Source organism: Coregonus clupeaformis, unplaced genomic scaffold, assembly GCF_020615455.1.
Source record: "Coregonus clupeaformis isolate EN_2021a unplaced genomic scaffold, ASM2061545v1 scaf0529, whole genome shotgun sequence".
Lineage (NCBI taxonomy): Eukaryota > Metazoa > Chordata > Actinopteri > Salmoniformes > Salmonidae > Coregonus > Coregonus clupeaformis.
Window position 1 is genome coordinate 238,979 of NW_025533984.1, and position 22,805 is coordinate 261,783.

Here is a 22,805-nt window from a genome sequence, read left to right on the forward strand (position 1 = left end):
CATTGAATAGCCTTCAGATTAAACAAACTTGAAGCTTCAAATCCATTCAACTAGCTCCTCAATTGACATTGACAACCACCCAGACAACAGCCAATCAAATCACTGTCAACAGCAGTCAGTCAGTGTGTGTGGCTGCTGACTGAATGTAAAGAATAACACTGTATGACCCTATAGGGTCCCCTCATAAATCTGTTCCCCTCTCAGGTACGGCTACACTATGGCCCATAACCACACAGAAAACTACACTGCTCAAAAAAATAAAGGGAACACTAAAATAACACATCCTAGATCTGAATGAATGAAATAATCTTATTAAATACTTTTTTCTTTACATAGTTGAATGTGCTGACAACAAAATCACACAAAAATTATCAATGGAAATCAAATTTATCAACCCATGGAGGTCTGGATTTGGAGTCACCCTCAAAATTAAAGTGGAAAACCACACTACAGGCTGATCCAACTTTGATGTAATGTCCTTAAAACAAGTCAAAATGAGGCTCAGTAGTGTGTGTGGCCTCCATGTGCCTGTATGACCTCCCTACAACGCCTGGGCATGCTCCTGATGAGGTGGCAGATGGTTTCCTGAGGGATCTCCTCCCAGACCTGGACTAAAGCATCCGCCAACTCCTGGACAGTCTGTGGTGCAACGTGGCGTTGGTGGATGGAGCGAGACATGATATCCCAGATGTGCTCAATTGGATACAGGTCTGGGGAACGGGCGGGCCAGTCCATAGCATCAATGCCTTCCTCTTGCAGGAACTGCTGACACACTCCAGCCACATGAGGTCTAGCATTGTCTTGCATTAGGAGGAACCCAGGGCCAACCGCACCAGCATATGGTCTCACAAGGGGTCTGAGGATCTCATCTCGGTACCTAATGGCAGTCAGGCTACCTCTGGCGAGCACATGGAGGGCTGTGCGGCCCCCCAAAGAAATGCCACCCCACACCATGACTGACCCACCGCCAAACCGGTCATGCTGGAGGATGTTGCAGGCAGCAGAACGTTCTCCACAGCGTTTCCAGACTCTGTCACGTCTGTCACGTGCTCAGTGTGAACCTGCTTTCATCTGTGAAGAGCACAGGGCGCCAGTGGCGAATTTGCCAATCTTGGTGTTCTCTGGCAAATGGCAAACGTCCTGCACGGTGTTGGGCTGTAAGCACAACCCCCACCTGTGGACGTCGGGCCCTCATACCACCCTCATGGAGTCTGTTTCTGACCGTTTGAGCAGACACATGCACATTTGTGGCCTGCTGGAGGTCATTTTGCAGGGCTCTGGCAGTGCTCCTCCTGCTCCTCCTTGCACAAAGGCGGAGGTAGCAGTCCTGCTGCTGGGTTGTTGCCCTCCTACGGCCTCCTCCACGTCTCCTGATGTACTGGCCTGTCTCCTGGTAGCGCCTCCATGCTCTGGACACTACGCTGACAGACACAGCAAACCTTCTTGCCACAGCTCGCATTGATGTGCCATCCTGGATGAGCTGCACTACCTGAGCCACTTGTGTGGGTTGTAGACTCCGTCTCATGCTACCACTAGAGTGAAAGCACCGCCAGCATTCAAAAGTGACCAAAACTTCAACCAGGAAGCATAGGAACTGAGAAATGGTCTGTGGTCACCACCTGCAAAACCAGTCCTTTATTGGGGGTGTCTTGCTAATTGCCTATAATTTCCACCTGTTGTCTATTCCATTTGCACAACAGCATGTGAAATGTATTGTCAATCAGTGTTGCTTCCTAAGTGGACAGTTTGATTTCACAGAAGTGTGATTGACTTGGAGTTACATTGTGTTGTTTAAGTGTTCCCTTTATTTTTTTTAGCAGTGTATAATATTACTTAGGCTATGGTATAGTGAACAACAATCACCACAGGATACCAGGTAAACCAATCACTAGAGGAGTTCACCATCCTTGGTCAGTCTCCCAGAAAACGTAAAAAGAGAGTTTGATTTTTTCTATTGACTCATAAACAAAGACTGTTGAGAGAGTGGTAGTATATAACCTGCCCTGTACTGTACTGTTAAAGATACTGTTCCAGTCCAAAGTGACAGTTTAGCACTCGTTTGAACCTGGCAGAGGAAGCAACAGCAGTCAGAGAGTCTTTAACACTACCTTGGCTGTGTTCTGTTCTGCTCCACTACCTGTCCCCAGAGGTTCAGGCCTATCTTGCACTCCTGTATGGCTTGTTCAAGCTCAGTGGAGCTGACAGCTCCCATAGTACAAAGGAGCCATATATTTCAGCTGATCACCAGGGGCAGGAAATGAGCATGGAGGTCCGGGGGCCGCGAAGGCCGTAGAGACCAGGGGATGTTTCACACAGTGGAGAAGCCTGGACAGACAGCCTGCGTCTCTATTAGAAAGCCAGGGCCTCACGAGTGGCGCAGCGGTCTAAGGCACTGCATTGACTTCGGTCGTCAGTTGAATGGTGTTTCCTCCGACACATTGGTGCAGCTGGCTTCTGGGTTAAGCAGGCGGGTGTTAAGAAGCGCAGTTTGGCGGGTTATGTTTCGGAGGATGCATGGCTCGACCTTCGCCTCTCCCGAGGCCGTTGGGGAGTTGCAGCTATGAGACAAGATCGAAATTGGGGAGAAAAAGGGGGTAAAATACACAAAAAAATCAAATAAATAAGAAAGTCAAGCCAGACCATCGTACAGTCAAGCCAGACCGTCACAGACAGTAAGCAGTCAGCAAATGGATTAGTCCAAATGGTTCGGCCCTTTGTTGGAGATACATGTAAATTACCGTATTATTTATGTCAAAATTGAATCATGATGGAAATATCAAATACACATAATTTTGTACAGTGTACTGTGTTTAGAGTAAATAGTCTATCTAACTTTATCCACCAGACAAAGCATCAAACAGGGAAAACATCTCAGACTTCAGGGACACAGAGCAAAAATGTAAAAAATAGGAGGTGGAGACTGGAACTAACAGAGTGTTGGAAATGCATCAAATTTGGGTCCTATTGAAAGCAGACACTTTCTGTTCACAGTGTGAAGGATTTAACGTGCCCCTCCTCAGAGGGTCAAAGGCTCCCCTGTCTTGAGACACACCCTTTATGAGCTCTGTGCTCAACCCCTAAGGATTGGTCAGCAGAAGTCTGACCCACAGATCCAGCCGGCACATTACAGGCCAGTCACCCGGGACTAAACAGGTGGACCAGGGCTGAACGGAACCAGGGAGGCTGAGAGGACACACTTAGGGGAGAATCCTAACTTCTGCTTAAATAAAATGTTCACTTAGTCTCCCATTGACATCAATGCATGACTAAAATGTGATTTAAGTGGAAGTTAGGTTTCGCCCCTTCAACTATCATCTCCTTCTCATCCGGGCAGCCTAAACCATATACTGTACAGTAACACCTCTACTTTAACATGCATGGCATTCTCCAGTGAAAGAACGAGCTACATGCTGTATTTCACTGATTCACACGTTGTCTGTCCTATTGGGAATTATTTACAACATGTATACTAACTCGCCCAATCACTGACTGTTGTTGTTTTGGTAATCAGTGGCTGTATTGGAGGGGAGAGTGATTTCACCTCTTTTCTAAGTATATAACCAGCTTCTCAGGCTCCATCTCAGTGTACTTTATTCTATAGCTAGAAGACTCCTGATATCTCCAAGAGTGTTAAGTATAATTTCTGTCTTTATCTGCTGTTGTCTAGTACTGTCTTTTTGCTAGCTAGGGCCATCTACTTTAAGTGCTGACTGTCTTCCCAGTAGCCTACTTGGTGTGTGAACTGCTGACTGCTCATAACTTGCAGATGATTGTTGACGTACAGTGGGGGAAAAAAGTATTTAGTCAGCCACCAATTGTGCAAGTTCTCCCACTTAAAAAGATGAGAGAGGCCTGTAATTTTCATCATAGGTACACGTCAACTATGACAGACAAATTGAGAAAAAAAATCCAGAAAATCACATTGTAGGATTTTTAATGAATTTATTTGCAAATTATGGTGGAAAATAAGTATTTGGTCACCTACAAACAAGCAAGATTTCTGGCTCTCACAGACCTGTAACTTCTTCTTTAAGAGGCTCCTCTGTCCTCCACTCGTTACCTGTATTAATGGCACCTGTTTGAACTTGTTATCAGTATAAAATACACTTGTCCACAACCTCAAACAGTCACACTCCAAACTCCACTATGGCCAAGACCAAAGAGCTGTCAAAGGACACCAGAAACAAAATTGTAGACCTGCACCAGGCTGGGAAGACTGAATCTGCAATAGCAGCTTGGTTTGAAGAAATCAACTGTTGGAGCAATTATTAGGAAATGGAAGACATACAAGACCACTGATAATCTCCCTCGATCTGGGGCTCCAGACTCGTCATGTTTGGAGGACAAAGAATGCTGAGTTGCATCCAAAGAACACCATACCTACTGTGAAGCACTGATCCGTGTAAAGGAAAGAATGAATGGGGCCATGTATCGTGAGATTTTGAGTGAAAACCTCCTTCCATCAGCAAGGGCATTGAAGATGAAACATGGCTGGGTCTTTCAGCATGACAATGATCCCAAACACACCGCCCGGGCAACGAAGGAGTGGCTTCGTAAGAAGCATTTCAAGGTCCTGGAGTGGCTTAGCCAGTCTCCAGATCTCAACCCCATAGAAAATCTTTGGAGGGAGTTGAAAGTCCGTGTTGCCCAGCGACAGCCCCAAAACATCACTGCTCTAGAGGAGATCTGCATGGAGGAATGGGCCAAAATACCAGCAACAGTGTGTGAAAACCTTGTGAAGACTTACAGAAAACGTTTGACCTGTGTCATTGCCAACAAAGGGTATATAACAAAGTATTGAGAAACTTTTGTTATTGACCAAATACTTATTTTCCACCATAATTTGCAAATAAATTCATTAAAAATCCTACAATGTGATTTTCTGGATTTTTTGTATCATTTTGTCTGTCATAGTTGACGTGTACCTATGATTAAAATTACAGGCCTCTCTCGTCTTTTTAAGTGGGAGAACTTGCACAATTGGTGGCTGACTAAATACTTTTTTCCCCCCACTGTATCAACCAGGATTAAGGGGCAGGGCAATTTGTGACTGTTGTTGTTTTGGTAATCAATGGCTATATTGGCAGGGGAGTGGTTTCTCCTTTCCTAGGCAATCAGCAATTAGTACAGAGAGATGTGCTTTTCACCTTTGCAAGGCAATTAGCAATTAGTATTAGTACTTCAGTCTCCCCTGTTTTCTCAGTTGCAGCTGTAAGCGGCGGTCGTGTAAGCTGCGTTTGTGTCAGCGGCGGTCTCGTCGCAAAACTAAGGCTGTCGCCGAAACAAAGACGGTTCTGCCGAGTTGTTGTGCCGAGTTGTTCGACAAAGGAAAGAGAGGAAGGCTCCACACCACTAGGCTCACTTGAGTATCTTACCTAGTTATTTTCAGATTATCTCATTTTGCTCTTGCTTTGGCAACTATGTAAGTCCCTTGAGTTTTTGGCCCTGACGGAGACTTGCATCACCCCAGAGAACACTGCTACTCCAGCTGCTCTCTCTTCATCTGACTACTTTTCTCTCATAGTCCAAGAGCATCTAGTCGTCGCGATGGTGGCACAGGGCTACACATTTCTTCTAAGTGGAGATTTTCTCTTTTCTCCCTCTCTCACGTGTTCATCACCTAATTTGAATTCCATGCTGTCACTGTCACTTGTCCACTCAAGCTTAACGTTGTTGTCATCTATCACCAACCAGATACCCTTGGAGAGTTCCTGAATGAGCTTGACACCTTGATAAACTCATTTCCTGAGGATGGCTCACCGCTCTTCATACCTGGTGACTTCAACCTCCCGACGTCTGCCTTCGATTTATTTCTCTCTTCCTCTTCTTGCCTCTTTTGACCTTACCCTTTCCCAGTCCCCTCCTACTCATAAGGCAGGAAATACGCTTGACCCCATCTTTACTAGAGGCTGTTTGCCTACTAATCCCACTGCAACCCCCCTCCAGGTCTCTGATCACTACTTTGTTTCCTTTTCTGTCTCCCTGTCCTCCAACCCTAGCCATTCAGCCCCTACTTCACTCTCTCTCCCACTATTCTCTCCTCTTCTATTCTATCATCTCTCCCTTCAGCTAAATCATTCTCCCTCCTGTATCCTGATTCTGCCTCTTTGACCCTACTTTCCTCCCGTTCCACATCCTATGACTTGCACTGTCCCCTTTCCTCCCGGCTGGCTCAGCCCTCCCCTCCTGTTCCGTGACTCATTGACAGCTTATAGAACAATGCTGCGGGCAGCTGAGCGAAAATAGAGGAAAACGACATTTCCGGAGGACCTATCGTCCTTTCACTCCGTCCTTTCTACCTTCTCTTCCTCTGTATCTGCTGCTAAAGCCACTTTCTATCACTCTAAATGTCAAGCTTCTGCCTCTAACCCTAGGAAACTATTTTCCACTATCTCCTCCCTCCTTAATCCTCCACCACCTCCACCTCCCTCCGGACGACTTTGTCAACCACTTTGAAAAGAAGGTTGACGAAATCCGCTTCTCATTCCGTTAGCCAATTGAGTCCACTGGTCCCACTCACACAGAACTACCCTATGCCTTGACCTCTTTCTACCCTCTCTCCAGATGAAATCCCAACAACCTGCCCGCTCGACTCCATCCCCTCCTCCCTTCTCCCTTCTCCACTGGCTTCAAAATGTCCCGAGTCGCTCCCATCCTAAAGAAACCAACACTCGACTCCTCTGACGTCCCTTCTTTCTTTTCTTTCCAAAACACTTGAGCGTGCGGTCTCTGACCAACTCTATCGCTCTCTCAGAACTATCTTCTTGACCCTAACCAGTCAGGCTTCAAGACGCGTCACTCAACCGTTACTGCTCTTCTCTGTGTCATGGAGGCTCTCCGCACTTCCAAAGCTGACTCGCTCTCCTCTGTTCTCATCCTCCTAGATCTATCCACTGCCTTCGACACCGTGAACCATCAGATCCTCTTCGCCACCCTCTCAGGGCTGGGTGTCTCAGGTTCTACACACTCTTGGATTGCATCCTACCTGGCAGGCCGCTCCTACCAGGTGACGTGGAGAGGATCTGTGTCTGCACCACGTATTCTCACTACTGGTGTCCCCCAGGGTTCGCTTCCAGACCCTTTCCTCTTCTCTCTATACACCAAGTCACTCGGCTCCATCATATCCTCACATGGTTTCTCCTATCATTGCTATGCGGATGACACTCAATGACTTTTCTCCTTCCCCACTTCTGACACCCAGGTGGCGACACGCATCTCTGCATGCCTTGCAGATATCTTAGCTTGAATGTCAACCCACCACCTCAAGCTCAACCTTGACAAGACGAAGCTGCTCTTCCTCCCGGGGAAGGCCTGCCCGTTCAAAGACCTCTTCATCAAGGTTGACAACTCCACAGTGTCCCCCTCCCAGAGCGCAAATAACCTTGGCGTGACCCTGGACAACACCGTGTCGTTCTCTGCAAACCTCAAAGCAATGACTCGCACATGCAGGTTCATGCTCTACAACATCCATAGAGTATGACCCTACCTCACACAGGAAGCGGCGCAGGTCCTAATCCAGGCCATCTGGACTACTGCAACTCATTGTTGGCTGGTCTCGCCGCTTGTGCCATCAAACCCCTGCAACTTATCCAGAACGCTGCAGCCCAGCTGGTGTTCAACCTTCCCAAGTTCTCCCATATCACACCGCTTCTCCGCACACTCCACTGGCTTTCAGTCAAAGCTCGCATCTACTACAAGACCATGGTACTTGCCTACGGAGCAGCAAGAGGAACTGCCTCTTCCTACCTTCAGGCTATGCTCAAACCCTACAACCCGAGCAATCTGTTCTTGCCACCTCTGGTCTCTTGGCCCTCCCTGCCCTACGAGAGGGCAGGGCAGCTCCCGCTCAGCCCAGTCCAAGCTCTTCTCTGTCCTGGCACCTCAATGGTGGAACCAGCTTCCCCCTGAAGCTAGGACAGCAGAGTCCCTACCCATTTTCCGAAAACATTTGAAAACCTACCTCTTCAAAGAGTATCTTAAATAATTCCACAGCATCCCCACTCGCACCTCCTCCTCAATTTTTTAAAATAATATATATATATAAAAAAATAAAATAAAATAAAAAGCCCTTCGTGAACTAACACTCGCACTTGACTTTTTCCCCCCTTACTAGCTCTGACTTTGCTGATAGCTACTTTATTGAGGAAAAATGTACTTACTATGTCTGAGATGTGGTTGTCCCACCTAGCTATTTTAAGATGAATGCACTAACTGGATTAGAGCATCTGCTAAATGACTAAAATGTCAATGTAAATGTAAGACCAGGCTCTGTTGACTAAAGTCCCTCTTCATACCCAGAAAATTGTGGATAATATGCTGGGGCCTGCAGCTGGGGCCTGTCGTGAGAGAGACAGGGTTGTGATCTCTCCACCAGTCTGTGCCAGCCGTATTTCAGAACCTCTCATCCCCCTTTTAACAAGTCAGTCGCTCCCCGCGCGGGGAATGCCTAAAACAGATGCAGCTGTCTGTTGGTCGGTGGAGGAGTTGTTGCAGGGAGCGAGGGGAGGCTTGGCTGTGTTAGGGTGAGCCTGGCAGAGAGGGATGCAGAGGGATGCAGACCAGCCACAGCAGCACTGGGGTGGAGAGGAGAGGGAGCCACAGCCACTGCAATGGCCAGGCAGCCAGGCAGCCAAGCTCCTGACCCAGGACCCAGGGCAGGGCGGACCCATAGACTCACACAGGAACACAACCTGGCCTCTCACACATAATGAGAGTGAGATATGGAACAGAGACAGAGCACTGGCAAAGACACCAGTGGAGGATCTGGATCAGCAGAGCTGACTTCGACAGCGAAGACAAGGATCTGGGGAAGAGACCGCTGAATTACAGTAGTAGGAGTCTATGGTTTTACCCTGTCAGCACTGGGACCTGTGTTAGCTTACATGTTGAAACCACACTATTTTCAGCCTTTAAGAGGTCATTTTACCCTTATACTCTCCTGGCTTGAAACCATACGGTACTATTGACACTTCTTTATGAATATATTTACAGGGAAATGTTTCTTTAACTAGTGTAAAGAAAGTTTAAAGGCAGGAACAGGAGGATCATCTGCTATGTATAGGGTATAGGGCCTAGGCTAGCACGCTGTCCTCAGTGTTCAATAAAAACACAGTAAATGTAAAATAAAAAGAGAGGTCTAACATGTGTGAAAGTCTTGACCAGAATGACCAACAGTGGATGTTGAGGCTTTGGGGGGGGGTTTCATTAGGTTACCGTTACAGTGGCCGGGGTAAAAGCCTTCTCTCCTAATTATCCACAGAGCACTCAGAACACACCCTCCAGCTATTGAGGTGGAATAATACAACACTCCAGCCAGGATATATTTCCCCCCATCTTCAGCCCCAACATCACCCGCCAGCAGAAAAGTGTGTGATCAGAGATTGCCCTTTAAAAATACACACACCCTTCTCAAGTGCACTTCCTTGGCATATAAAGAGAAAGAGCAGCTCAGTGGAATTCCAGCCATCAAAGGAGCTTTATTTTAGCATCCATCTGAAATGTGTAACCACATTCAACGTTTTCTATGGCTCAAATCTGGGTAAAACCTGGATCGAGTATGAGGCGCACTGTATTCAGTGACAAGGTCCAAGCCTTTCACATTAAGTTCATGATTCATAGGTAGGGCTCTGTCTTTCCACTGTTAAGAGACAAAGGGGTATCCTAAAGAGACCTCGTTTAGCCTCTATGCATCGGTCAAACACAGTTTACAGTGCACACTACACTACTACTATTGTAATCACTCTCATGATGAAGGCTCTTTATGAAGACATAAATCTGTTAACAAGTAGAGATATCCTGACTATAATATAAGTAGGAAAATGTAATAGTCCTCTACAGAGGACAGGCTTTTCCTCTTTGTGTTATACAGAGGGGAGAAACAGCACCTGAAATAACTAATTTCTTGGTAGGTAGAGTCAGTAGCACATGCGCTGAGGATCATGACAAGTTCGAACAGTTCTGACCTAATTTCTCTCTTCAAGGAAAATACAGGAAGCCATAGAAGAAGCCACAAAGTTTTTCAGCAGCCATCTTTGTCAGTAATATTGATGAAAAGAGCAGCTTCCAGCTCCTTCTCTCTGTCTTTTGCTTACCCTTTGCTTCCTTGTCAAAGACCCCAAATAACTAATTTGTCACTTTACAATACCTATACAGATATCCCTACACCCTATGTAAGATTTTCCTCTACTCTATGTAGAAATACCACACCAATTCAACCAGAGTAGACAGTAGCATATGGATACCGTGTCCAGTAACAAAAGTGGTAGGTTAGGGCTACTGAAGCCAACAGACAAGAAGGGTGGATTTGAGGATTTGTGCCATGGATCTGAGTGAGATGTGTGTGATCCCTGTGGAATTTAAGGCATCCCAGGGAAAGCATAAACTAAAGCACCCGTGTAGAGAGAATAACTTATTAGTGTTCTCAATCTGCTAAAGTAATATATGTAATACATCTATGCCATTTAGCAGAGCCTTTTATCCAAAGCAACTTATAGTCATACGTGCATACATTGTTACATATGGGTGGCCCTGGGAATCAAACCCACCATCCTGGCGTTGCAAGTGCCATGCTCTAACGACTGAGCGGACTGTGGTAGTAGAATATGGTTTACTACTCTCTCACTGACAGAGATAGATGTCTCTCTAGCTCTGAGAATACCTCCATGCCGGATGGTTCTAGTGCTGCTATGAAACCTGGCACCATTCCGTAAATTGTCTTACGAGCCGTAGGAGATCACAGTGGGCCACATGCCAAGAGCCATTCAACGTCATTCATTTCACCATTTATGTTGAGCTATCTAATCAAGTGTGTAGTGCGATTCCACAGTTATGTTGAGCTTTTTAACCAAGAGTTCAGTGCATATAACCCAGTTCCACAGCACTGAGGCGGCTCATTGGAGCCAAGGCAGCACAGCTTTAGGTAGACCAATCTTAAAGGAAAGCAAGATTCTGACCACAAAGAAAACACAGAACAGTGACCAACTGTTTAGCCAACTGAGCTCTCTTACATTCAGGATGCAGCCTGCCTGTCTCACAGTAAGCACAGGGACTTAATAGGGACAAATACAAGCAGGCTAACTGACATTTGTAACCTATGACTACTGCTGGATATCTGCCAAATCCTTTTTTCATACTATCTAGGGCCATTTTGAAGAAAGAAGATGTTCCGTTTTTCTGACATTCTCTAATATTCTGAGACTCAACTCACTACCTGACTAACAGTAGTTCTGAGACATGGACCTACAGGAAATGTCACCGTGTTTATTGAGCTATAAGTTCTGACTGATATATCATCAAAGTGGGTCAGGAACATGACCCACAGGTATGCAGGGACATCTTAGGTCAGAGGTCAGATTGAGAGCTAGGTTGTTTATCATATTGTTATGGGATGGACCACACAAAACGCATGTGTTTAGCCCAACTAATAGAAAGAGTAGGGGATCATTATTTATTTATTCAACCTGTATTTAGCCAGGTAAATCATTGAGAACAAATTATCTACTGCAATAATACAGGGATTGTCACTGAGCCTAATTTAGGTCCAACCTGTCTGTGTCTACAGTGTGTCTTTAGGCTTGGGCCTTCAGGACTGTAGAGCTATAAGGGTATGAGTGGGCAGGATGCCAAGCTCTCCAGGAGCTGCAGTGGGAAACTCTACTTCTCTATTGGTGTGTGTGTGGTACACAGAAATAAACACACATACTCCTGCATTATACGCTCCAGCACCACCTCTCTTCACACTCAGAAATCACCCCCCCCCCATCCACACACACACACTCACAGACACCCTGAGCTTATAAACACAGTAACACAGAGTTCAGCACACAGTGCAGGACAGGTCTGCTTTCCGTAGAGCAGAACCACATGAAACAGACAAGGCCTGGCAGAAACAGACCTGGGCTCTACTCTATGCAACATGTCTATAGGCTCCATCTGATTGAGCTCAAAGTGAATGCAGCCATAACCCTCTGCAGACACCTTGCGAAATAAGAGTCAAAGTTTAACCATACAAAGTAAAGAGATGCCTGCTGCAAACTGACTCTAGCTCCACACAGAGGGCAGAATAAATAGAGCCTTAGGTTACAGTTACAGTGGGAGATTTGATTTTTGTGTACGCAAGCAAAAAGGGCCAAGGCAGGAAAAGCAGATGTTACTGTGTCTATGTCATCAGTCTGCTTTGGTCTCCCAATATAATTTATGACAGCATCTCACTGCTACTATGGGATGTGCCCTGACCTGCTGAATACATTCCCTAGGTGAGTATACACAGAAATCAGGCCTCAATACGTTCCCTAGCAGTGAGAGAGAGTAAAGAATGGCCCCTGGTTGATTTAGCTCCAAATTTGTAGCAGATGGCGAAGTTACTGTCGGAAGTACTAAACCACTGTCGGAAATGCCTAGGCTTTCTGGGTAAGTGGTGTTGACGTTGGCGTCGGTTCAAATCCTGGGTCCGCCATTGACAGAGATGGACTGTGTTATACACAGGTAAACCTACTGGGCAACTCACTGCAGTGCAGTACAGTAGAGTATAAGCTACAGTACAGTAGAGTACAGTACAGTGGAGTACATTACAGTACAGTCCAGTATAGTACAGTTGAGTACAGTACAGTAGAGTACAGTACAGTGGAGTACATTACAGTACAGTCCAGTATAGTACAGTAGAGTACAGTACAGTAGAGTACAGTACAGTACAGTCCAGTATAGTACAGTGGAGTACAGTCCAGTGGAGTACAGTACAGTGGAGTACAGTATAAGCTACAGTGCAGACTACAGTCGATACCACAACAGTATAAGCTTCAGTACATTCCAGTACAGTATAGTAGAGTACAGTAATGTACAGTCCAGTACAGTCCAGTCCAGTGCAGACTACAGTCCATACCACAACAGTATAAGCTTCAGTACAGTGCAGTACAGTATAGTAGAGTACAGTACCGTGCAGTCTGCAGTCCATAGCACACCCACAGACCACAGCCCAGCTGCATGAATACTGAGTGGGATCCCACCACGGCCACATAAAAGCAGACCACTCCCTCCATGGGGTCAGCTAGTCACTACACTGCCCAGAGATATATGGGCTGGAGGGCTGGAGGTCTTGTGAGAACACTGGCCCCTGTGATAAATCACAATTTCACTGGTTTTAAAAGTGGAAATTACTCATAGCTAATATGAGATCAGAAGGACTCTTTATCTTGATTAAATCTTAATATAGTAAAGATCTCAGCTGGATTACAGTGCATGGGGGGGAAAAAGTGGTTGAAAGCGCTGCAAATTGGGTTGAAGGGAGACTCAGAGGCAAGCACGAGTTCCTAGAGCGCAACTTGGAAAGGGTTCACTCAGAATTATGGCTTAAAATCACATTGGAAAAACATCTCTAAGAGTTAAATCCTGAATGAAATAAGAAGTTAAATGTATCCAGCAGCACACTGGACGCATAGCCAGTCAATAGCACTTACAGGTTTACACAGGGACTTATGTCTCTCCAAGTTCTGGCCACAGGTGTGGTTTAGAGATGCATATAAAAAATCAAGTCAAGGGAACAAATATGTCCGTCATGATCCTTCATTGAGATCCCAGATCCTGGACTCAGAACCCAGTCAACTCAGTCACCCCAACCTGACCTCTGTTTCACTCCTTATGGACAGATAACAGTGTTATACTCTGCTGCCCTCTGCTGGTTATGTATAACTGATAAAATGTATTTAAGAAAATGTACTGTCTCTTGCATTTGGATGCAGTTGATCTTGAGAACTCTATTGGGGCCGTGGTTGTTTGTGTTTGAAGGTTTGTGTGGAATGATGTCAACATTTCATCTCAATGAATTAAACTTAGATTTTCTTTCCTCTGATTCCATCCATTCTGTCACTGTTCTGTTCTATTCTGAGTGGTTTGGGAGGAGTCCACGGGCCTGGCCAGGCCACTGGTAAATGAGTTAAGTGTCCTACCTGACACCTCCCCTCCACACAGATGGAAGTCTCATTCTGGCCACACGGCGTCCCATCGATGACCCTGTCCGACTGACGCACGTAGAAGCGGAAACCGATCGCGCGACAGTTGAGCTCACAATGGTGGTCCTCAGAAACTGAGACAGAGGAGACACAGAAATGAATTATTTGATGTGGTTTAATAGTACAAAACATTATCTCTCTCTGGTAGGGTGCCTGGCAGGGCTGTAAATGTAAATTGTTCAATGTAGGTGGACAAACTGGGTAGACTGCTGCATTAGAATTGTGGCGTGGTGCAGTAATTGTTGTTTTCTTCCATTGAGCCATGCTGCCATCTAGCAACTGATGCGAAGAGTGGACTAAATCCTGGCACGTCCTCGCAATTACCCTGTGATTATCAGTGATGAGTAAATCAATGTTTGCTGTGTGCCTTCTACAGTAATGCTGTGTGGTGAAAGGTAATGCCAAGCAACAACTAGGGATTCAAGGAAAGCTAACCAAATTCCTAATAAATCCAAGGGATCAAGGGAAGTTAATAGGTTCTTTGCTCCTCTCTGGTGATCCATTAGTGCCAATTAGAACCACAGATCTCTGGGTGGTGTCTCTTGTGTGGGAGGGAGGCAGATGCCCTCCAGACCTGGAAACGACTGGGAGTTGGCAGTCAGTGGGGTGAATGTAACGTCAGGTTTGTAATCCACCTGCACTGGGACTTCACTCAGATGTTTTGTGCATTAGCCAATGAGGTTACAAGGACAGCTATTGCTAAAAGTGTTGTAATTGCATGTTCATGTGTTTGAGATAGGTATCAAGCAAACTTGACATCAACTAAAGTGAAGTTATTTTAGCTTTAATCTAGTCATACGTCTGTAGTAAATGCAATTCACTCCAACAGAGAGAAGAAAAACATAAAATGTTCATTGGTGTCCTAAAAGTAATGATCTATCCTTGAGGTGTTTTGACTGTTGATTGGATACTTAAGACACCTAGATCCAGTATGAAAATGTATGCACTCACTAACTGTAAGTCGCTCTGGATAAGAGCGTCTGCTAAATGACTAAAAATGTAAATGTAAAAATCCCCAAACAGCTCTCTGGCAGCTCAATAAGACCTGGACATTCATCAAAATGGCAGAGACAGGTGACATACTATGGTGCTTACATCACCTCACAGCTTGGATAATATTGTCCAACACCAAGGCAATATGAAAAACATGACGAGACCCACCCATACCTTCATTGAAAGGCTCCCACTCATACAGTCTACCCATGAAGGGATGGCTGTTGTAGGAAGAACACTGCACCGCTCTGATGTGTCTACTGGCTGGAGGACAGGCCTGGACAGACATATAGACAGATAGAAATAGAGTGAATATGTGTCCCCCGGCCTACTAAGTTCAGACATGGCCACATTCTCCCCCAAGGTAAATTCCAGTCTACGATCACGAACATCTCCACTATATCTGTCTCAACAGACCTCATCTTTACTAGCCTCCATTTTTTACACTTCATGATTCATTTAGCTGTTTAGCTGTGGGTAACAGTGAGGGATTAATTCATAAATGATCATAAGTGATGACAACAATCACTTCTACATGATAAATAGCCACCTCCTTGCTAAGCCATTCTTACATTGGTGTTGCAAATCTTGTACTGGTTGTGCTCTCCCACACAGGAGGAGGTGGACAGGGGGTTGTAGGGCCGTCCAAAGGGTTGCTGAGCTGCTGAGGCCCGGCTGGGTGAGTGTTGCTGCTCCTGCCTAGGTTGGTGCCCCTGGCTGGGCTGGTAGAGTGAGGAGGACCAGGGTGGGTTAGAATTAGAGTTAGACCTGGGCTGGGGGGCTAGGTTAGGGTTTGAGTTAGGGTTAGGGTTAACCCTGGGCTGGGAGGCTGGGGGCTGGTGATGGACTGGGCTGTAGCTGTGGAGATGTGGGTTGCTGTAAGGTGGACGGTAGGGGTTTGGCCTGTGGCCTCCGTGCCTGGTGGCTGACGGGCTGGGGTCAGAGAGCGGGGAGCGTCTCTGTCTGTGGGAGCGACCAGTTCCTGTCTCTGTCCCAGTCCCAGACGTCTGGCCTGTGTCTGTCTGGAGAGACACAACGTAAGGCATCCTCCCATAGCCATACTTCCCTGGAATGACGGGACTGTCACTGCCCCTCCTGAAAACACACACACACACACACACACGGGTAAAGGGGGAAATTGTCTGTGTAAAATGGCCTCCACTTACGGCACTTGTTTACATTCAAAATGTGTTGACTGGACTATCAAAGACTGTCAAACAAAATGTCAAAGACAAACAACACAAGTGCAAATTACTTCTGAGAAGCGGATGGATATTAGTGGCAGCAAGCAAGCGCCGAGCGGAGACCGCTTTTGTTTGGTGGCTTGGATTCCTACGTCAACAGCCCCCCATTACTCAAGTGTCAGCTCTATTTATTTAAAAGCTTTTTAACTCAAGCACACAGGAAGGAGGCCACAAACCCGCCAAGCACAAGCCGAGCCATTGACTCCATCCATAAAAGAATAGCTTTACACTGAAGGGGAGTCCAAATGGACCTTGGGGTGGGCTGGAGCTCCACAGAGACACTTTTAGACTGGGCTGCTCAGCATGCAGGGCATTAAACACAGGCCAGACTGAAAGACACAGACAGGCCCCTTTCTGTATGGTGTGATAGATACAGTACCTGCGTCCAGCCTGGGCCTGGGCCTCTCTGTCTCTCTGCTGGTTCCTCAGCTCCCCACGGCTGGCCAGGCTGGTGCTGCTATTGTAGGGTGGGGGTCTCCCAGGGTTGGTGCGGTGCAGCGGGACAGTGGGTCTTAGGGCAGACACTACATGGCCAGGGTTCTGGTTGGGGTGCTGGGGGTGGTGGCCACCCGGCCTGGAGGGGTAGGCAGCTGCACCCATGAAAGGGGTGTAGGAGGGTAGGCAGGGTCGCGTCTGTTCCTGAACCCCTCCCCCACAGGAGCGGGAGCAGGAGGACCAGGGCCCCCAGGAGCCCCAGGAGCCCGGGGCCCCACCCTGCCCTCCTCCAGCCTCCTGCTGCTGGGGCTCTGCCCTTTGAGGAACCTGCAGGAAGACACAACATGCTGGGTTCAAGCCCTACACCACCCACAGCATGGATAACATGGCACAGACACCACTTGAGAGCAGAGTAGAGAAGCAACAAAATAACATCATTACATTAGGGGGCTTTCCAGAAATCATTCATCAACAACGGTTTTCTCTCTCCCTTGCTGTGTATGAGATGAGCCTCTGTTCAAGTTGGATAAAGCCCAGATTTGTCTGATTAGAGGTTGTCTGTTACTCTCCCATCCCGTACTGACTACCTGCGTATCCCTCTGTTGACTCTAGCCCTCTGTGTAACGCTGCCAGAGACATATTAGCGCCTTAGTGACTTTCACTGCACTCTCTGTCTCAGGACCCTGTGCCAGCCAACCCTGCCCTGCGCCAGCCAGCTATGCCCGAGGAGCCGCAAAGAAGGAAATCCAGCTCTTTAAGAGCCACTTTGTCTACATTCATCCTGTCCTCTGTGAGCTTACACATGCACATGGTAAAGGCTCAGCCTCCCATTGGCCTTTAGAAGACTGTAAGAGAATACCCAAACGGTAGGGATAGTAGGGAGAGTTGGCAGATAGCCATCCTCCTGTCAGTCAACGACATGGGGCTATTCAGAGATCACTCAGACCATGGCCCCCTCCTCGCTGCAGCCTTTGTAACTGTACTCCACTGTCATCTCCAGGGTCAGCCATGGGTCAAACAGCTGGACTCCTGGAAACGCACAGGGCCAACAGAGACAAACTCTCTCCAAGAGAGGAATGCCCTGTCAGACAGTTGTCTGTGATTGGACAGTTAGCCTGTCCATCGACAATCTCCACAAAGTACAGTTATAAATCTTGGTCCATCATTAATTATCTCTCTCTCTCTCTCTCTCTCTCTCTCTCTCTCTCTCTCCCCAACCCTAAGCCTCCCTTCCTCCCTTCCTCCCTCCCCCTAAGCCACTCTTCATTTCTCATAGCACTGAGGTTGAAGGGGATGTATTGCTGACAGCAGGCATGATCCTCTATGTGGTCCCGAATGTCTTTTCACCGCTGCTCTCCTGTGAGTGAACAGATTTACACCCAAGTCAGATTCCCCTGGGGGCATCCTTCCTCAATGACTGATTGCATGTTTACATGGGCCAGGATAGACTAGTGTTGTATTTAATGGCTTTGTGGTTGAACAATAACATCATGGCAGCAGACACTATAAACGTCCCCTGTGCAATTGAAAGGATATGCATCCTCTGTGAACTGGAGGGTGCTAATTGGCTATGGTTACGATCGGAAGACACGATCATGCTTTCTTTGGCAGTTCAGATTCTGTGAGTCTGTGCCAACCGGCGTGAGATGATGATAAAGGTGAGAGATAAATGGATTCTCAGGCTGCAAACACACCAGGGAGGTATGTCACCCTGGGCTTGGGGATGTCAAACAGACCACACACATTTTAAAACACAGATACCGTGCCCCCGCACTCAGCACTCAACCCCCTCCCTGCTCCCCTCTGCTGTCCCCCAGCCACCCTACTCACCTTCCTGTGGTCTGTAGTAAGATGGCAATCCAGGGGATTTGGCCTGAGCAGCAGCAGAAGAAGCATGGAAACTCTGTGTGTGACAGATAGCATACTGAGCTATAATACATTTAACAGCATTTTTTTACAGAGAAAAATGATTGTAATCTAAAATGGAGACAATCAAAACAAAACTATGAAATTGAGTCATGCAGAGTGCATGACCAGCAGCTGCAGTGTGATACAACATGTAAAAGATGAGTCTGTTCAGTGAACACCAAGATGATCAGATTGTAATAAGTGACAAGTGATATCTCACCTCAGAAACCAGATACAGAGTTCCCTCATATCTCCTAGATTTTGAGGGCTACAGTACCTAAAAAAGGGATATATTGTATTTGCAGACATAATGACATTAATAACACAGCAATAAAGCAGTAATATCATATTTAACACAAAGCTGTCTCCTCAAGACCACATGCAGTGTCTAGTCTGCTCTTTAGTGTCTCAGTTTGTCTGAAGGTCCTGACTCATGGTCCTGACTCAGGGGAACATGGCTTCTGTCCACTTGACCATGTGTGTTGACCCTTGACCCTAACCCTGGTCCTAATGAGTGGCCCCCCACTGAAACTCCATTTTGAGATGGCTGGACTGCAGTGACACTTTTACCACTGTGCTCCTAGTAAAAACTAATCTGTGATGTATCTCTCAAAATAAACCTCACTTGGTATGATGAATGTGGGGGTTCAAAGATAACTTCCACTTAAACATAGACCTATCTGTTTTGTTTGTCTCACACTGGTGCAATTCCACTCCATGTGAGGTTTGGAAAGTTCCATTGTCATTAAATAAATAATATTCACAATATCTATTTACTTTATTTGCACAATAGCCTAGAATTGAATTTATCCAAAAACATGTAGGCCTATCACTTCAAACTTCTTTAAAACGTATTATGAGGCTGGGCTATTACAAATATTATTTAGTTATGGTGAACAACATCATAATTGCAGGCATGTCTATATCTGTGCTATCAACAAATAGAATGCTGGCTGCACCCAGTGCAGAAAGATCGACCTTCTGTCAGGCACGACAGGAACGGGACAGGAGGCTCTCGTCCAGGCTGAGGGATTTGGACTTGAAGTGTGAGCGCGCAGTAGTTGTATTTGTATTTATTATGGATCCCCTTGGCAGCAGCTACTCTTCCTGGGGTCCAGCAAAATTAAGGCAGTTATACATGGTAGCGAGCCGTAGGGAGACAAATTTAGAAATTTATGAGAAACATAACATGTAGGCTACCATTTTAATTGTATTTGAAAGAAATTAGTCGACAAACAAAAACATTATAAGCATAATTGTGTAAACTACTAAAATTGCAATCATTTCATCAATTGCTTTATAATGTTTGCTAATGTATTATATGATTATGATTATGATTAGGCTATTATGATTATTATTAGGCCTATATTATTACACTTCCATAAAACGTAAATTGCTCTGTTCCTACCTTGGATGACTGTGCTTGTGTTTGCTACCTCGATGTTTTCTCCAGTGCAGTATTGCTGCTTCTCAACGGTAAATTGTGGCGCCTTGAGATTCATAAACATGCGCACCAGTTATCCTCATAATCCGAGCGCATCGACGAGTTCAATCCAGGTGTAAAAAGATTACTACCACCGCATCAATTAATCCATTTTAAAACCGCTCCAAATATCCAAACGTTCTGTAGACGTGCTGGTCACTAATCAACATGACATATTCCGTTCACTCTCTCTCTCTTTCTCTCACACTCTCTTTCTCTAGCGTCCTGAAACGCACTTCTACTCAGAGAGAATGAAAGCCATGGGAACGACAGAGAAGAAAACAACTTGTTGCGCCCCCTACTGCCTCTCTCACTCTCTCTAATGGAAATAGAACCGAGAGAGAGACAGAGACAGACATACACTGAGTGTACAAAACATTAAGAACAACTTCCTAATATTGATTTGCACCCCCCCACCTCAGAACAGCCTCAATTAGTCAGGGCATGGACTCTACAAGGTGTTGAAAGCGTTCCACAGGGATGCTGGCCCATGTTGACTCCAATGCTTCCCACAGTTGTGTCAAGTTGGCTGGATGTCCTTTAGGTGGTGGACTATTCTTGATACACACGGGAAACTGTTGAGCGTGAAAAACCCAGCAGCGTTGCAGTTCTTGACACAAACCGGTGCGCCTGGCACCTACTACCATACCCTGTTCAAAGGCACTTCAATATTTTGTCTTTCCCTTTCTCCCTCTGAATGACACACAGACACAATCCATGTCTCAAGTGTCTCAAGGCTTAAACATCCTTATTTAACCTGTCGCCTCCCCTTCATCTACACTGATTGAAGTGGATTTAACAAGTGATTCACCTGGTCAGACTATGTCATGGAAAGAGCAGGTGTCCTTAATGTTTTGTACGCTAAGTGTACAGTATATATACATTTTGAAAAGTTTTATTAACTAATAAATCTGTCCTAGTTCCTAAGGTTTTTCAGACTTTCATCATCATCTATAAGATATGTTCTCCTCCTACTGTATAGTCTTTGAGTCTTTCTCTCCTGGGTGGTCACTACCATTCTCTCACTGCTGAAATATGGACCATGACAATTCTCCATGACTACAGAGGAAGCATGCTGTAACATGCGCCCAGATTGTAGAGACCAGACTAGGTAAGGGCTATCACTGTCATTACTGCAAGTGCCATAGGCTTGACAACCGCAACCAATTCATTTTTACACAGGATAATCATTTGTCACCCTTTAAACCAACACAAAGGTCAAAGTTATCTAACTGCCCCACTCAGTCATTTGGTGAAAGACCAAATACAATGTAAAGGGTCAGGGTGAAAAGAGCAGGGAAAGTATGTTCCAGAATTGTAGTACTGTAGAGTGTGGTGTGTGTGTGTGTAACTGAAAGTCTCACTATGTAAAATGGCCTGTTTCTTGCTCTATCAAGTAAATAAAATTGTTCTCCTTGGATTGCAGAGTTGCCTAATTTGAGTGGATGAATCAAGTTCATGCTTGGTTGAGCATGCATCCTAAATGCCATCGTTTTCTTACTGGCTTTCATTGTATAATATGTATACTGTGTGACATATGTGTCTCATCATGGCCTTTGTGTCCAAAGGTGCCGGCTATCATAATGGCTTCATTCAATGGTGGGACCATGTTGATGCTGGCTGTGAATTTGCCTTTAACCCCTATGTTTCCAAACCGTGGTCACGGGTGACCGCACCCAATTATAGCAACTTAATGAACTACTGTTCCGGTTGACCCATTCAAACTATACAAGGAAACGGGTTCGAAAGGAGAGCTGTTCTACACGGTCATCGGACAAAAATGTGAATCCCCTGCCATCCGACGTACAGTACAGTCAGCACTGCAGCTCACAATTAACAATGTGCTAAGCTCATTCCAGGACCAGGGAAAAGTAATACTCTGTCCTATGAAGTGGAACTAAGTGAAAGCCATGTGTCCAGATAATACATTATAAGGAGGTGGTGTCTCAATGGGATGGCTTTACGAGCAGAAACAATAGAACACACTTAAAAGCTAACTCCTCATCAGCAACACCTCAGACTCTCAATCCCTCCTTTGCTTGAGAAGTAAAACAGTTTTCTATGGGATACCTCTGGTCCATTCACCCATACACAAACACATTGCTATCTTAACTGGTATCAAATATCTCTATTTGCTGTATGATAACTGTACAGATACATATTTTGATATACATGAGTGAACTGTTAGCAGAGGCTACTATCAGAGCCAAAAGAGCTTGTTTGTTTACAGTATACACTGTTCTTAATCCTGTGAAAAACATCCTGCATGACAAGTATATAATACAACACAGGCTTACTGCCAGTTTCTGTCGTCACATCCTCTATTTGGAGAAGTATCAATGCTTATAAACAAGCTATTACAGTGGAGACAGATAATACACTCTGATTTGAGGATAAATTGGATGGATAAAAAGTTATTCCTCTGTCATGATAGTCTATTGTTTTGATAATACCCCACACACTGTTGGAATTTCACTTTCAATGGTTGTGCAGGCCACCATAATGCATTCTGCTAATATACTGAACAAAAATATAAATGCAACATGCAACAATTTGAATGATTTTACTGAGGTACAGTTCATTTAAGGAAATCAGTCAATTGAAATAAATAAATGAGGCCGAAATCTATGGATTGCACATGACTTGGGAGCCAGGCCCACCCACTGGGGAGCCAGGCCCAGCCAATCAGATTGAGTTTTTCCACACAAAAGGGCTTTATTACAGACAGAAATACTCCTC

General features: G+C 45.7%; 1 protein-coding gene across 2 annotated transcripts in view; it reads right to left on the reverse strand.

Annotated features, from left to right (window-relative positions):
- Nucleotides 1–20,295, reverse strand: part of LOC121583020 (thrombospondin type-1 domain-containing protein 4-like) — a 47,528-nt gene extending 27,233 nt beyond the window's left edge. The window contains exons 1-8 of one of the 2 annotated variants that reach the window (XM_045215832.1): nucleotides 19,992–20,295; nucleotides 19,562–19,690; nucleotides 18,804–18,860; nucleotides 18,506–18,578; nucleotides 16,620–17,002; nucleotides 15,569–16,091; nucleotides 15,171–15,273; nucleotides 13,941–14,077 (exon numbers count right to left, since the gene is read on the reverse strand). In XM_045215832.1, coding sequence (XP_045071767.1) covers nucleotides 13,941–14,077; nucleotides 15,171–15,273; nucleotides 15,569–16,091; nucleotides 16,620–17,002; nucleotides 18,506–18,578; nucleotides 18,804–18,832 — 1,248 coding nt within the window. In that variant the 5' untranslated portion in view covers nucleotides 18,833–18,860; nucleotides 19,562–19,690; nucleotides 19,992–20,295. Of the gene's footprint in view, nucleotides 1–13,940; nucleotides 14,078–15,170; nucleotides 15,274–15,568; nucleotides 16,092–16,619; nucleotides 17,003–18,505; nucleotides 18,579–18,803; nucleotides 19,048–19,561; nucleotides 19,691–19,991 lie in introns of those variants that run through there. The other variant, XM_045215831.1, reaches the window with a different exon arrangement.
- Between the last annotated feature and the right edge of the window lie 2,510 nt (nucleotides 20,296–22,805).